Here is a 16423-nt window from a genome sequence, read left to right on the forward strand (position 1 = left end):
GTTGCAAACACACTCACACGATATAACAAAAGGCACCATGTCAGGTATTGAATAGTCAATGCTGCAGAGCGGAGCAGAACCCTTGGTTGTTCATGTGTGATAGTGCTGCTGCAGAGGACCCAGCTGGCTCCCACAGAGCTACATCACTGTGAGTGTGTGTGTGTGCATGAGAGTGAGAGAGAGAGAGCAAGAGAGAAAATATGTATGTCAGAGACATGATTGCGTGTGTGTGTGTGTGTGTGTGTGTGTGTGTGTGTGTGTGTGTGTGTGTGTGTGTGTGTGTGTGTGAGTGTATACCCCTGTCAGGTTGAACAAATTCACTCACCTGTGACGTCCTCATTCTGTCTCTCTGTACAGCATCACTGAGAGTTCTCCTCTCAAAGGCCCAGGAAACACACACACACACACACTGATATCAGCCACGGGCAGGTGTTTGAGATCACTGACTTCTGAAGAGGATTTCACCTATGGCAATTTGAATGCATGCCATGTATTTTCACCTAAGTAATGAAAGCTCTCCCTAGCTCTCAGTCGTGTGTAAAGTCAGAGAAAAAGGCAAGGAACAGAAAGAAGGGTGGAGGGAGAGTGTCACACAAGTGTGAGAGGGAGGAAAAAATGAGCTGGGCGTGGAGCTCTCTATTTGTCTTTTCCTTTAGAGTTGTGCAGTGACTCTTCAGTTTTTCTGGGGCATCACAGCCTGAGCTTTGTTAGAATGACAGTGATGATAAATCCTGCAGGACACAAACTCCCACATGCTTCACTGGAGACACTACTCTGATGATGTAAAGCTGCATTCTTCCATCTAGTGGTCACATATGTACGCACACTCATACGTTTGTGCACGTGTGCAGTGAAAAGCAAAACCTCATGTGCTCAGACTCACACACGTAAGGCACTGGCCTGCACTTAGAGCTGGAAGTAAGCATGATATAAAGATGACTTTCACTTGCTTCTATCACTGCAAGCACTGTAAGCTGCATTTAAATAGCAAGCACCAAATCTTCAATTACATCTGGGAATGTTTCCTGACAGTGAATGGCAGATGGAATAATCTTAGGTCTGAAGATGTTCTTAGATCTTCGATCTGCATGAAGCAGATGTATCTGCTCCAATGAACAGAGAAGAGCTGCATGGGGACTAAAATGTTTATTCTTTTTTGAGGTACAACAGTTTCTATGCACATTTGTAAAACATGGTGGAGGCTCTGTCATGGTTTGGCATGTGATTGACAAAACATGTGACAATCCCTTAATTTTTCATTGTGACAACAATCCCAAACAGTTCTGCAATGCAGTAAAGGCATGCCTGAATAGAAAAATGCATGAGTGGAACACTATCAGACACCAAAGTAGCTAAACTGATTAAAAGCCCCCACTGCTACTTAACTGGGCAGATCAATATAGAAGTTTAATTGATGTGATTAAAAGTGTTCCTTTATTATTTTGAGCAGTGTATTTCTAACATGTAAGTAAACTAGAAACTAGTATTTTGGTGTGTATGACAGTTTTGTACTAACTTAAAACATCTTTGCTTTAAAAGATTATCAGATATTTGTAGTGCAACTTTTCTGAAATAATTAGGCAAATTTCTATCCATTGGTCAAATGTGGGAAATGAAATCCTACAAATTGTCTCGCTGGCTGTTTTTGTCAGTCAGAATGAGTTTTCTTGATTTACAGCCAAAACATGTAAATTACACATCACAGTTCATCATTTTATCAGCAGACCTGTGAGTCCTGACCTGCGAGTGAACCTGTGAGTGAACTGCTGGCCTGTTGACTGGTTGTCAACAGCTTCCTTGGGGACTAATGTCCTGGCAGGAGTTGCATCCCACTTTGAGGACAAATGTGATGCTAACCATCTCTCCTCTGCCAACACCCATTGCTCATCAGCTGTGTGTGTGTGTCTACGTGCAGCAATACCAGTTGCCATCAAAAATATGTGAAAAACAGGTGTGTGATATGTATGATTGTATTTGCATTCAGTATGTGGGTGTGTACACTTTTGAGACTCATTCGAATTCATGAGTATGTATGCAAAGAGTGTGCGGTGAACGCATTTCTGATGGTCTGAATGAAGAACACAGCTGCCACTTGACACGGCAATTATGCCATTAGCTTGATGATTGGCCTGCATGCATCACTGTGACCACTCCCTCTCTCTCTCCCTCTCACACCCACACTGTAATCATGTGAATTTGCATGTAAAATTCAGTTGCATTTACTGAACTCATCACTTCTCAGATAAATCCCACAATCCACAATGCTGTATTTATTTATTTTTATTTTAACCTTGATGCTTATAATTTCACGATGACTGTAAATTAACAGATGGGCAACCACCCAAACACCACAAACCAGAAACAGATGGATATTTGCAACTTTCCTCCTTGATTTATTTTATTTTATTATGTTTTAGTATTTACTCCGTTATACAACACACAACTGAATGAAAACCTTAATTCTACTCTGCATACACCCCACCCCCCAAAAAGGGCAAGGGTTATACTAAAACATTGATGTTTTATGACATTTTTATTACAACATGCTGACGTCAGCTGCCTTTTATAACATCACCCTGATTTCTGACCTTTGGCCTATGACCTTGAAGCTTTACATAATAAAATTGTGTATTTTTTTTTTTATCTTTACCCATATGACTGGAGCAGGCCTGGCTGAAATCTTTCATTTCTATAAGCTGTAAGATTTTAAGATATATTATTGCCATGTGGGATTTTGATAAATTTTATGGCATCATTGTGACATTGTAGGGTGTTGTACTGGAAAAAGCCTTGGCACTGTTGTGAAGTTTTAAGACATAAAGTGTTGTGGGTAATGTAACGTTTTTACTGATTTTTCACATTTGGTGTGACATTCAACTTGACGTTGACCAAACAGCTCAAGCTGTTTTTGGTATCTACCGTCACAAAAATCTGATATCTTAGAAACTGCGGACGCTCGGCCGCTAACAAACATGCAGGCAGACATACAAGCTGAAGCATTTGCACGCTGATCGTTGCTTCAGCATCACAGTTTATTGGTGAGAAATGAAAACAGGCTGCTTCATTATAGACGATGACTGCTTACACTGCATTAGAGGCTGTGTAGGTGGAGATCTACTATAGATACTCATTTTGTTTCATTTATTTGTGTAGCCTGGACGCTTACTGCTTTTACAACATTTGCGCAGTAATGAGGGCAGAGATTAAATCATGAGCTCAATTAGATCTATGTCATGTTTACTCACAAAGACCTTCCTAATGATGTGCGGTGCTTTACTGATAGCTTTGCTTTCGTAACTGGCATTTCTTGCTCAAATAAATCAGACATACATTACCGGAAATAATAATAATAATAATAATAATAATAATAATAATAATAATAATAATAATCTGGTAAATCTTTTAACAACCCGAATACCTTAGTTGAGATTTTTACGACTGACGTCACCGCGCTTTTTACGGCTCCGCACGACGTCACCACGCATCTCTTCCAAACAATGCTCAGGAAAAAGCCACGTTGACGATCCAGACTTGAGTGTAGTCCACATTTTCAGGCAGAATAAAGCGGGAAAGGCTTTAAAATTGAGGCTCAGCTCGGTTTCCGCAGCAGACCCCCACATCTGAGCAGGCAGCATGTCATCGCCGCCGAAGGAGAAAATCGAAACCAAAGGCGGTCATCTCCCTGCAGGTAAAGCTCCCTGTGCTGTGGTGCTGGGGGTGGTTTTTTTTTTAAGCCTGTTATGAATCTGAAGGCCTTTTGTTTGTGCAATGTCTCAGATCAAAAAAAGGAGAGAAAAGATCACATGATGGTGATGATTAATACTTATGCAACCCTTACACTGGCAGATGCCTTAGACTATAAATCGTCTGTGGTGTCCAGATTGCGTTTAGAATAATTTGCCGTAATTGTCTTTCGCACATTCCCCTACTTCCTGATTTGCGTGGGCTCTTGCAACATCACATTGCTGACATTGTAGCGATTGGTGAGGATCGCCGGCCCTTTAGAAAGGTTTTAGTTTCATTGTTGCCGCTAATAGCTGCTCAATGGCGGGCGGTGACGTGGAGGCCATGGGCTCGAGGCTTCAGCCATGTAGGCTGCACAGAAACGGGAAAAGGTGTACGTGGACATAAGCAGTAGCAGGCAGGGCAGTGGGCCACAGCAGCTGCAGGACTGATAACACAGTAAGATAACCAGTGCACCTCGCACCCAACCTGTTATCAGCGGGAAGCTCACAACACACTCATTAACTTGTAGTGTGTGAGGCTGTCCGAGATCAAGGACAACCACAGAACAGTCGTCCAGCAACTGCTACAACCGACCTCTGTGCAAGTCACAGACATGATTATGTCAGCATGTAACAAAATTCTTAAAATTCATTTATTTTTGCTTCTTCAAACGCTGGCTATAAAGTCAAAAGGCCCAAGTCACCTAACTCTCCAAACACAACTAAAGTGGCTTTTTTAATCTATTTAAATTTCCTGTTTTGATAGTGAGACCTTGGACAAATTCTTTCAGCTGATCTGGCAAATCACTGCATACGTGTTCTGTCTCTCTGTGTGTGGGTGTGCTCCAGTAAAGGCAGGCGGTATGAGGATAGTGCAGAAGCACCAGCCAACTCCTGCTCCAGAACCACCGCAGAAAGATGACAGCGAGGAGTACATCAGCAGCAGGTAACGCGCTCGCTTTAGAGAAAGACCCGAGCAGTCAAGCCATCGCTCGGGTAGAGGGATCTCTTGAGGTGACTGTAAACCACAAAGTCAATCAAAGGACCATCGAAACCACCACAAAAGACCTACAAAGAGACGGAAATGGCAGAAGATATGTGCGACGTAGCCACAGTGACGCATAACTATCAAAGCGGCAGGCAAAACAAATACAGAGATGAAATGACTGCACAGATATGCAAAAACTAAGCATTGTGCAGGCAAAATGAAAGATGAAAGTGCATGATAAGACACTAAAGGGCTGCACGGGGATTCAAGATGAAACTAATGTGCAGTGTTTCAGTGGTGAAAGGCTTTGTCATATCATGTGTTTTTTTGTGGGTTTTTTTTAATAAAACCTAAGTACACACATATCTGTTAGTCTGTGTGCAGCCTTTAACTGTGGTGATTTGTAAATTGCTAATCACAAACACGCTCTGCAAATTGCCAACCAAGGCATTTAGCGGCTTTCGCTTTTCCGTAAGGCTGTACTGTAGGCAGTTCCGCGGCAGACTTTTCATGTGTTGTCGCCAGCTAATTCAGTAAACAACATAATTACTGCATAATTACAGCATTAACTCGAACAGCCTATTCAGCAGTCGCTATTGTTTTGCCATAAACAGGCACGGTTTTAATGTTTTACATCACGCTGGCTCTGTTTGCGAGAGACAATAATTGTTCCGTCTCCGCATTAGCATGTTCGTCTTTTGTTGCTTGAATTGCATTGCTTGTGCTGAGGTCTCTCCGCTCTGCAACGGCGTCGTTGCAAGTTGCTCCTTATTTTCCGGGTAGCTGCGTGTGTCTGTCTTTGAATCTGTGCTTGTACACTCTCCTACATCTCCTCAATATTCACAAGGGTACGTCAGCTGTGTGCGTATCAGCACAGGTGGCATATTCTCACCACATATCTGTGTGTGTGCGTGTGTGTGTGTTAATAAGAGGTGGTAAATGGGAAGTGACAGGCAGTGCACAGCAGTGAGCAGGGTTCAAGAACATTGCCAACTGTCAGGAAATTTTCTGTGCACAACTTTCCACACGTACGCACACTAAATGACATATTGCATGGTCTTCATCTGCAAAGCTGGTTGGTTGAGTCTTTTCCTGTAATTCAAAGCAGGACTAGCATCAAGCCTGTCAGCACCAGTAAGTCATTTCCTGTTGCCGTCTTCTCTTTTCTGCCAAGATGACGGGTGGTAATAATAGAGAGGGCATTAAAGTTTAAAAATTGAGGCCAAGTATTTATCGCAAGTACAAAAAAGCACGCGGACTGCACTTTATACATGTTGTAGATGGTGATCGGCGCTATTCCAGCCTAACAACTATGTACTTCCTTAGTTTGTCATGTTGTTTGAGAGTATATAAAAACAAACTGCTTGTCACCGGTGCAGTACAAAGGATCCTTTACGATTCTTTATCCAGTCCTATTTGCATCATCTCCTTGCATCGCATCATGACTTTAGGACTTGCACAGTTAGAAATACACAAACAACAATATCTGGAATCTGCAGGCAAATATCTGGAATTTGCCTGCAGAGCTTACAGTGTAGAAAGATCACATCTTTTTGCACTAATTAGGAAAATGGAGCATTTTCTTCACCCTGCCCTGCCTGCTCTCGTCTTTTTTAAGTGCAGGTGCACGTTCTTCGTTGTGATCTAAAGATTACCTGTCAGCACATCTACAAAAAGAGAGGCAGAGTAAGTGCACTCACTAAATACAATCAGTGCAGCTCTCGGTCACACGCACTTCTGTCAGTCCCTCTTTGTGTCACGCTGATGGACGTCTAGCAGGTGGCTACTGGGTAAATTTTGTATTAGTTGCAGCCAGTGGAGCGTTTTAGTCGGGGGAACACCTGCCTCTCCCAATCTAGCTGAGATGGACAGATGAAGCAAGGAAAGAAATAGGTGGCTGGGATTATGGAGAGGAGAGGATTAGGATAGGAGGGGATTATTATTGTATGGTAAGGGGTGCTGTGGCAGTATGAAGATAGGAAAAAGGACAGGTAAGAGATGGAGAAGGGGTGGAACGAGTGGAAAAAGGCCAGAAAGGGGAAGCAAAAGCTGGCCTCCGAGCTGGAGCTTCCTGCTCCATAATCGTGTGAAAGTTGTTCTCGTAAGCCATCAGGAACCACTATGTAAAACATTCAGGTACAGTGTGATGTATATTACAAGAGTAAGAGAAGCAGAGAAGTTTAATAGGGGTGGAAAAAGTGCCACTTGGTGCGTTACGAACTTCTTGCACATCTTTTGGATGGGACTCTCAGCTGAATGTCTATAAACTACATGCCAGGTGATCGGCTTTGCGTCGGCTGCACTACGGGTTGTGGTGAGAGGGGGATATGTTCCAGAGACTCGGAAAAAGATCGACTCAGTCGCTGCACACATACACTGTATGCAGGAGCTGTGGTGAGACGTGCAGTAGGTTGACAGCTCATGGTGAAAAGTTGAGAGGAGAGAGAGGGAGATAAGGGGGAAGAGGAGGGAAGATGGGCAACAGGCATTAGTTTCTATGGCAACCAGCACCTCGCCCACGGCAACAAACTTCCTGCTCTGCTGAAGCAGAGAGAGAAATGGGTGGGGTAGAAGTAGCAGTGGCTTTAATGCTTAAAAAATAAAAAGGTTAAAGAAAAACATCACGCAGATGGATTATTGCACATTTGACTTAACAGTTGAGATTTCTGACTCTCCGTCACTCTTTTCCTCCCCTGTTCCTCTCTCTATTTCCTCTAACTCTTCCCCTCTCCTGGCACTAAGCCTCCCCAAGATCCCACGCAGCTCTCTACTGCCCCCTGCAGACTCATCCTGCCTGTGAACGCGGCCACATTCCTCCTGCGCACAGAAAACCAAAAAAGAGGTCTTTGTCACTTTTGATTTCTCCTTCTCTCTGCCCTCCTGTCGTTCCTCTTCCCCGTACAGATAGAGTAGATTACAAAGGTGTCAGTAGTCTAATCTGAAGGATAATGCTTTTGTGCGGGATCTAGATCAAGGTATCAGGGCTTGCCATGGTGTGGTTTTACTAATCTCTGATTAATAAGTCTTAAACTGAATGACTGTTATCTGTTTATCAAGTGTGACTAAAACCTGTCATTAGTGTTTGTCTGCAGCTGGTGATTATGCAGTGGCTGCAGACAGCTTGCAAATTACAGGGAAAATCGGAACCCTTGGCCCTGCAGTGAGGAGATCCGAGGCTGGGAGAGGCATTTGTTGGCACGGTTTAGGTCTGCTTGTTCCATTAGAGGGGAGAGTTGCTTAAAATCAATACAGAGCTGTTGCCTGTGATCACCTTTATGCTCTGATGCAACATGTCTATCTGGAAGGGAGTAGTCTCTTCCAGAATGGCAACACTCCCTTTCACAGGGCACCAAGGGTCAGCGCGTGGTTTGATCGTGGTTTTTCCCGACTCGGAATTGACATTTGGGTGGGTTGCATGACTTCGGATGTAAGCACAGTTGGCGCACTTACAGGAAAGGCGATGAGTCTGCATTGCCTGTTATTTATGACCATTTGATTAAAATATACGTTGTGCATGAGAAAATCAAACCAATATTAACAATTTTAATGAATTATCTTAGAATTTGGCTAAAGCCTCTTTGAGTTGGTCCAAAAAACAAAACAAAAAAGCTGAAGTAATCTGACTTGTACGGTGTTGCCTTAACAGTCACCAGACTGGAGAAGACCTCCGCCGTCATCAAATGAAAGAATATCGTTTGGTAAAACATGTCCCATCACCAGAAAACGAGTGCCGAGGTGGATTTAAACTGTTCTGGTAGCAACATATTGGCCAAGGATCTAGGAAAAAAGCCACATTCCAGACGTGAGCGTACTCCCAAGGAGAAAAAAAACAAAGTTTTGTGTGTTTAGCCAGTTGAGCAAAAAGCTTATTTTTCTTTGAGTCCGATCAAAAACAAAACTCTTAAGACCTGAAGGAGCCAAATGCTTGACTGTTTTACAGCTTAACCCCCCACCACCACTCCCAGTTTGTCTAGACATGTCTTATCTGTCTGCTCTCTGTTGTTATGATGCCCTGATGCCAGGAGCAAGAGACACCCTTTGAAACAATATCCTTAATTCTATGCACTGACCTTTCTCTTAAATCTATTTTTTAAATAGCTCTCACTTTATTGTCTGTTGTATAATATTTCAGGATTTCACCTCAAAGTGCACATTGGAGAGGGACACTCAGTACAATAGAGACAGCTCAGCATGAGTCCACACTGTGTCACTATATGAATACATATCCAACTGAGCATTGCTATTCACTTCAACCCAAGTGTTGCATCTGACTGTCGCTTCAGATGAGCCAGAAGGGCTAAAACAACTCCTGTGCATATGTTACATGTTTTTATTTCTACGTCTATAAATAGAGTTAACATCCAGGATAAACTGTTTGAGATGATCTTCTGAAAAGCACTTTTTCATCTTCACTTGCTGATTTACCCTCCACCTGCTCCCCAGCTAGCCTTAAAAAAAACCTAACTAACTTGGTGTTGATTAGAATAAGGAACACTTGCGGTGCTAATGTGCTACGTTTTCAGTTAATTGAATTGCTAATAGAGAACCTCTCAACCTCGCTTTTTGACAAGTGGCTAGCATGGCGTAATCAATGATATTCGACGTATCTAGGCGTTAATGTAATACCGAGGTGTGAATTTTCTCATTAAGATGAGTGCCTAGATGTAGATCAGTAAATCCGATGTTTCACAGATGTGTTGGAAATCTGCAACTGTTAATTGGAAAAGTTGTGCGCGAATCATAAAAAAAAAAAAAAAAAATTTAAATAGAAAGGAGCAGATGGGTTGAAAATGTTTGTATTTTGACTGCTGAGGCTGCAGTTTGAAGTGTGTGTCCAAAACTTTTCATCTTTTTTCAATCTAAATTAGGCCGGTAATGAGGTAAGCTGTAAGCTGGACATGCTTGCTGCTATAGTTAATGTCCTTAAGTGGAGTTTTGAAGGTGGCTAACTTGACTGCACTTTTAGCCGGAGGGGTGACTATGCCGTAAAATTAGACGGCACTCGTTTGTCATGTCAAGGTCGATACTTACCTCGGGTTCCGCATTCCTCCTCCTCATCTTTTTCTCTGCCTCCATCCCTTCCCTCCATGTCTGAGTGAGCGCTCGCCTGCCTCTCTCCTTCATCCTCTTTTACTCTCCTCTAACAGTTTGTTATTATATAGGTATTTCACTCCCTGGGTCTCTCTGTCCTCTTTCTCCTCCTCCTTCTACAGTACTTTACCCCCCATCGCCTTTCTTTCCTCCCTGTCCTCACTTTTCTCTGTTCTCCTTTTTCTCCTCCTCCCTAAATCTTTTTTCTTCATCTTCATCACCAGGCTTCACTTTAGCTCTCTTTCTCTTTCAGGGGTTTAGTTTTCTTACTCCCTCCTCCCTTCCCCTCTCCCTTTCCATTAGAAGCTGTGAGCCTCAGTGTTTGGCCAGAATGAATGGGAGCTATTTAAGCTGCTGGCAGGTCCATCCGGGGTGTGTAGTATGTGTGTGTGTGTGTGTGTGTGTGTGTGTGGGTAGGTAAGTGGGTGGTTTTTGGCACCTTTGGGATGTTCCTTATTTATTTGATGTAGGCAAACTTATGTAAATGTTGGCATAAACTATATGCAGACAGCTGTGCTATTGACCTGTTTTTAAAAAAAATCCTTTCTAATTTCTCTTTTCTGTCTCCTTTGTGTTTTTTTTCTTTAAAGTCCACCGAGGGCCCCTGTGATTGTGTCTGGAGTGGTTACAAAGGTAAGACACACATTAATACAGACCACCAGTGGTGTTGAAATAAGCATTATAATGTGGTTTATATCTGGGACAGGGGTTCTACAGGGACCATAGAGGCTCAGCAGAACAAGACAGAGAGATGGGAGAAAAAGCAGGGGAGGGAAAGAAAATCGAGAAAATACTGGTGCCAAATGAGATGAGGGAAAAGTGGCTTATCTGTAATTTATGAATCTGGTTTAATAAAATGCGGTGCCACCGTGCAGCACCAAAACCTTCTGCAAAAAAGACCACAGAGTTGAAGCTGCTTCTCTGACACACGCCCAATCAAAACTGGAAATTGCAAGCTGCACATTGACTAGTAGTTCACTTTACTGCAAAATGCTGGGTATTAACCACATATGGCTTTAACTGCATCGGTGCCAGAGTCTGTTTAGGCTTTTACAGCCTTGACCTGCTGCTTTGAAAAGCAGGTGAAGGCTGTGAATAGCTGTTTGTGTTTAATTCTTTTGACTGTATGTGTGCGTGTGTCTGTGTGAAAAGTGTCCTTGACTGGCTGGATGGCTTCGTTCCCCGCTTTGTGTGTGTGTGTCAGACCAGGCAGATTGTTTGCGGAAGATTGCAGTGATATCAGAAGGTGGCAGGCATCCCATTTATCCCCCGATCCTCCTCTAGCCTTCCCATTTGCCCCTATCACTGCCATCAAGCCCAGAGGCTAGCAGTGCACAAAGCCTCAGAAAAGCCTTTTAAGAGTTAAGTGAAACACTTCAGTGTGTGTGTGGTCTCCAGGGAGTTCCCCCCCCCCCCCCCCTTTTTTTTTAGCCTACAAAAAAATATGCCTTCTGGCTATGTACCTTCAATTTTTCATTCAGTAGCTGAATGTGTTTCTAAAATGCATTTTTTTTATAATAGAACTATTACCAGGAAGTAAAGCATCTAAAGAATGACTAGCTGAAGAAGAAAGTAGAAAAAAAGGAAGAAATACCATTACAGGTCGAGCAATTATTAAACGCCCAGAGTAAGTTTTTTTTCAGACTTTGTTTCTTCTTCTTACCTGTAATCAGATCACACCACAAAGTCTTTTTCTGTACACACATCCCCCCCCCCCCCCCCCCCCCCGAGAACTGTCAAAAGTCCTGAAACATAAGGTTTACACCAATAATTCCAATAATTTAGTAGCTTCCAGAACCAACTTTAGCAAGAAAACCTTGAAATAATGGTTTTCTGACTGACCATCAGTCTCTGAAATCATTGTTGAAGAACTTTGCTTCTGGTCTTTGACATCTGCAGGCATTCAGTTGTGCACAGCTCTCTTAAGATCATGATGAGGCCTGGACCTCCTTGGGTCATTGCATCACCTTGATTTTTTCTTTTTCAGTCATTCTGTTGTAGATTTGCACCTGTGCATTGACCCAGTTTTGACCTTCAGCTTTTGGACAGATGGCCTCACATCAGACTCTAGAATATACTCTGTGTACTTCAGTATACAGAGATGTTTATAGGTGACCCAGTGACTGCAAGGTGACCACGTCATATGGCTCCAAAACAAGCCCAAATCATCACCCCTCTAAATGATCACTGTGCTTGATAGTTGGCATGAAGGGTTCGCACTGATATGCTTTGTTTGGTTATCATGAGATGTGGTGCCATGCATTATGGCCAAACATCTCCACTTTGATCTCTCAGTCTAAAGGACATTGTTCCTCCAACATGAGAACAGGCCTTTTGGGCTTGATGATGTTTATTACAGACATTTTAATCTTTAATTCGATTAAATATCTGAAAATAGGCTACATTTTTGTTGATTGTTGGCATTGTCATTTTAAGAGATGCCAGTCGCCCTCACTTCTTTTCACAGCGTGTTGCAATAAGACAGTTAATTTGTTATATTCCCTCCTATACCTCTGCAGTAGGACAGAGGTATTCGTGGAAAAAGCTTTGAGCTTCAGAAGAGAGTGAAGGGTAATTGGAGGTTAATATCATCCACATCCCCTCGAGTCAACTCTGGAATTTTCTTTAAATAAAAGAAGTACACACATGCACACTTTGTGCGCCCACCTACACACAAACACCAGCTTGCTGGAAAACCAGTGCACAGCCACACGCGCAGTGAAAAAAAAAAAGCCCAACACATTAAGCAGAACGGATTAGGGTCAGGCGAGGATGGGGTGGGTGAGTAAAGTTCAGCAAGAAGCTCAGAAAGACAGGCTGTGTTTGTTTGCAGAAGGTTGATTAAAAGGGTTATATAAGTCCGTCCATGTGGACATCCTAAGAAATGAGGCTGTCAAGGAACCATGTCTGTTATTTATATGATGGCGTAACACTCACATATGGTAACATCTGGATGAACGAGAAGGCATCAGCAAATTGCCAGCTTAAATGAACGCAAAGATTTCAGATGGAAGAATTCAAATGGCCAGTAATCCAGTCAGTCACGCACACAGCAGTGGACTGTATGTGCTTTTCATTCTTACTTTGAGCGCTTAGTTTTACAGCTTTAATCGAGCTCACCAGCCACCATCAACCTATATAACTGTACAGTATATAAAATCTCCTATTCACACTCATGCCTGTGTGCAAGTGCAGTTTTATTGCTCAGAGAGCAAAGCACAAAGAGAAGGCAACAGCAGATGGAGCAGGTAGAAGAAACGGGACAAACTGAGCGAGAAACGAAACGCTGGCAGAGATAGAGAAGTAAGGAGTGAGGATAACAACAAAAGGAGGACGAAATCCAACTGTGATTCTCCCCTAAGTTGCTGATTAAAATTCTGTGACTTGATCCGATTTAGAGGAAGCAAGGCTATTTATGTGCATTTTTCTTGGAATAATAGATTAAACCTGGAGAGCAGATGAGTGCTCCATACTGTACCTGTCATGCATCTTCAGGGGGATCAGTGGGAAAGGATTTAAGGGTCCACATACTGTATTATTTCACGCAGGGATAAAGTACACAAACCTGGTTATGAACAGAGTTCTATACACACACATACATTTTTTCAGTCTTCTTTAGATTGTATATGTTGTTTTATCCTTACACTACTAGCCTTGTGGCTTAGCTTTTCTTTTTAGTTCAACTTTGTCCTCATTTGCTGTTTATTATTTACCGTTTTATGTTTAGGGTGATAAGGACTTCACCCCAGCTGCTGCCCAGGTGGCCCACAACAAGCCCCTGCCTGGTGTCCCCAAGCTTCCCCCTGCCCAGCACATCAACCAGCACATCCACCAACCCCGCAAGTGAGCCAGGCACCAATCTACAACCAAGCCACCAAGCTACTAACTCCACCAGCCGGCCTTCCAAATGGAACAGATAGGATGAAGACGGTTCCCCACCAGGCACAGATCTCCTCTAAATAAAAAGAGTAATCATACATTTTGAGAAATTAGTCAGTAACGAGACACCTGAAGTCAGTAACGCTTCAGTGCAAGTCCCACTTTTAATACCACTGCTGCATTGGTGCCGCTCTAGTAGCTTTGCACTCTCCTTTTGAAGGATTATTTTCCACTTGAATAAGTCTTAAGGTGATGTAAACCGGTGAAGTCTTCTTGAATTGTTCTCTTCTCTCTTCTCAAAAAAAAAAAAAATCAAGTATAAACAGAGAAACCGATCTCAGATCTGAGTCTGTTTGGGGAACTTTGACAGCATCCAGTTAATCACAGCAACCTATCAATCAGCCTATTTAACCCAACCAAGCCCACGATAGGATCCTTTGATCTTCACAAAAGAACCAATCAACAAGTCAGGAGGTGGATCCCTGTTTATCAACCCTCCAAACCAAAAAAAAACCTCACAGAAAGCAGCTTTTGAGTGTATAATTCAGCAGCTTTGACAAGAGAAAGTACGACTAGCAAATTACATGACAGCAATAACCAATCGTTAGCGCATTAGTGCTTAATTGCATTCCATTTGACCTTGTCAACATATTATACATTAATGGTAGAAATGTCTAAAAGAATAAGCGATGTAATGTTTGATCGGCCTTCATTTGAAATTTTTGAATATATTTAAATATTACAGAAATGTTTGCTGTAGTGATGCCATTACCCAAGAAGCTTTTTGCTTATGCTTGATGTCATCAGTCAAAATGCTGACGAAGCTTCTGAGCCACAGTCGAACCTGTTGAGCTTTTATCACCGTTTCCTCCCAGTGTGACCGTTCTTACCTTTATTTAACAGAAAGGAGCCCCTCACAGTTGTTATCAGCCTCAGCTGTATCGGTATTTATCGTTTCCCACAAACGTAACCTGTTCACAGTAAAACTCTACCATCGGTGCCTCGTCGCTGAGATTTTGAGGATGCGCAGGCTCATCGGTCTCATGTTTATTTGTTGCAGAATGAAAGTGAAGCGAAATATGTAATGAAACTTAAAGAGTAGCACCGGCTGCGGGATGCTCTGTGACTGCATTAACATTAGCCCAGATATCACAAGGGACTTAATTACAAGGGGAACAAAGCATTACAGAGAAGCAGTCGAGCAAAGAGCGAGGCATTAAACTGTCAGATGAAGGTGAAAATGGGAACATTAAAGGAGAACAGCACAGGTGTAACAAAAAAAGAGCAGTTTCTACATTCCATACAAAAAGCGTCGAAGCAAAGACATTTCAACCACGCGACTGTTTATCGGCGTACGACGAAGATGCAGCGCGTTTGTCATTACATGGCTCAACGCGTGTCAGAAATGTGTACAACCTCCCGAAACTCCAGATTGGGTTTCCCAAGAGTGATATGCTTTAATACACACAGACACACACAAACACACAACACCCTTTTCCTTAAAACCCACTTGCGCTCTAGTGTTATTTGTTGCAACACTAATGTTCAGGTTTCCAGGAAAGAAACAAAGAAAATGATGTTGCCAAGAAGAAGAAGTGATTTCCTCTGTTAATTTAATTCAATTTCAATTTTTTTTTTTCTTCTCAGTATTTTTTCTTGAATTGTTCAAATTGTAAAAAGTAATTGAGTGGACTTAGGCATTAGGTATGGTTGTCATAGTAAATAAAGATATAGACTATCTTGAAAAACAACTTTTCAGTTTGTCTTTATTTAAACATATTTGTGAATGATGGGGACAGGGGGAAAAATAAACCTTTGTGGGAAATGATCTAATATTTTGCACTCTGAAAAAGTTCAGACTAGCCCCACTTGATGGATTGTGTGGATTGCGTGCTGTACCCCACCTAGAGCATTTGGGCGTCCCATGGTGAATTAGCACCATGCACTGAGGGATTAGGGCTCAGGTGGTGTTTTGAAATGAGACCGAAGCATCTCTCCAAGAGCTATCTGCTGTTTTCCCTTCATCACACAAGCACACACACACACTGTGCACCAGGTGTTAGTGCATGTAATCCATCTTTACACAAGCATCTGCAATCAGGTGTTCTGTCAGCTTATGTTAGCCCAATAAACCAGCCAGTGCAGGCTTACTTGGTACGAGTCTCAGTCAGCAGGCTGAAACTCCCCATTAAAGCAGACACAGTCTCCCCCACTCTCCTTGGTTGTATATAGTTCTCTCGGTGTGGCAGGCCTCTCATTCCCTGCCATGCCTTATTAGACTGACTGGGAGAACAGAACGTAAGTGAGACACTGCTCAAAATGTATTATAGTACCAGGCTCTGCATTTTTTGTCTGTGGGAGGATAAAACTGAGATGGTAATTTATTCTTAAATACTTGTTTTTGCCAGGATAAAAATGTTGATTGCTAGTCTATCCAGTGAACAATAGGTCAACGGTTAGAGCTAAAGATTGGTGTGAGAGATATACTGCAGTAAATACGCACAGGGGAAAAGTCTCGATTTTAAGAAAAATTGGTTTTCCTGTATCACCTTTTCTGATGTAGTGGAGAGTCTGACATACTTTCTTAACTCTTTACCCTGTTGAAAGGTCCCCTGAAGAGTAGTTTCTGTATATTTCAGGCATGCTTATAGAACAACATGTCTGGGTTTGCATCAGAGAATAGACGGGTTAGTCTTTGCCTATGCAGCTGCTGTTGGAAAAACATGGAAACTATTCTAGT

At 42.5% G+C, this 16423-nt stretch overlaps 1 protein-coding gene across 1 annotated transcript; it reads left to right on the forward strand.

Moving 5' to 3' along the window:
- The first annotated feature begins 3472 nt into the window (after positions 1–3472).
- dap (death-associated protein) lies at positions 3473–15434 on the forward strand. Its single transcript, XM_026179451.1, has 4 exons — positions 3473–3688; positions 4575–4671; positions 10395–10437; positions 13532–15434. The coding sequence occupies exons 1-4, from the start codon at positions 3634–3636 to the stop codon at positions 13649–13651; spliced, it is 315 nt and encodes a 104-aa protein (XP_026035236.1). The 5' UTR covers positions 3473–3633; the 3' UTR covers positions 13652–15434.
- The last annotated feature ends 989 nt before the right edge of the window (positions 15435–16423 follow it).

The sequence above is a fragment of the Astatotilapia calliptera genome, chromosome 9 (assembly GCF_900246225.1).
Source record: "Astatotilapia calliptera chromosome 9, fAstCal1.2, whole genome shotgun sequence".
NCBI classification, from domain to species: Eukaryota; Metazoa; Chordata; class Actinopteri; order Cichliformes; family Cichlidae; genus Astatotilapia; species Astatotilapia calliptera.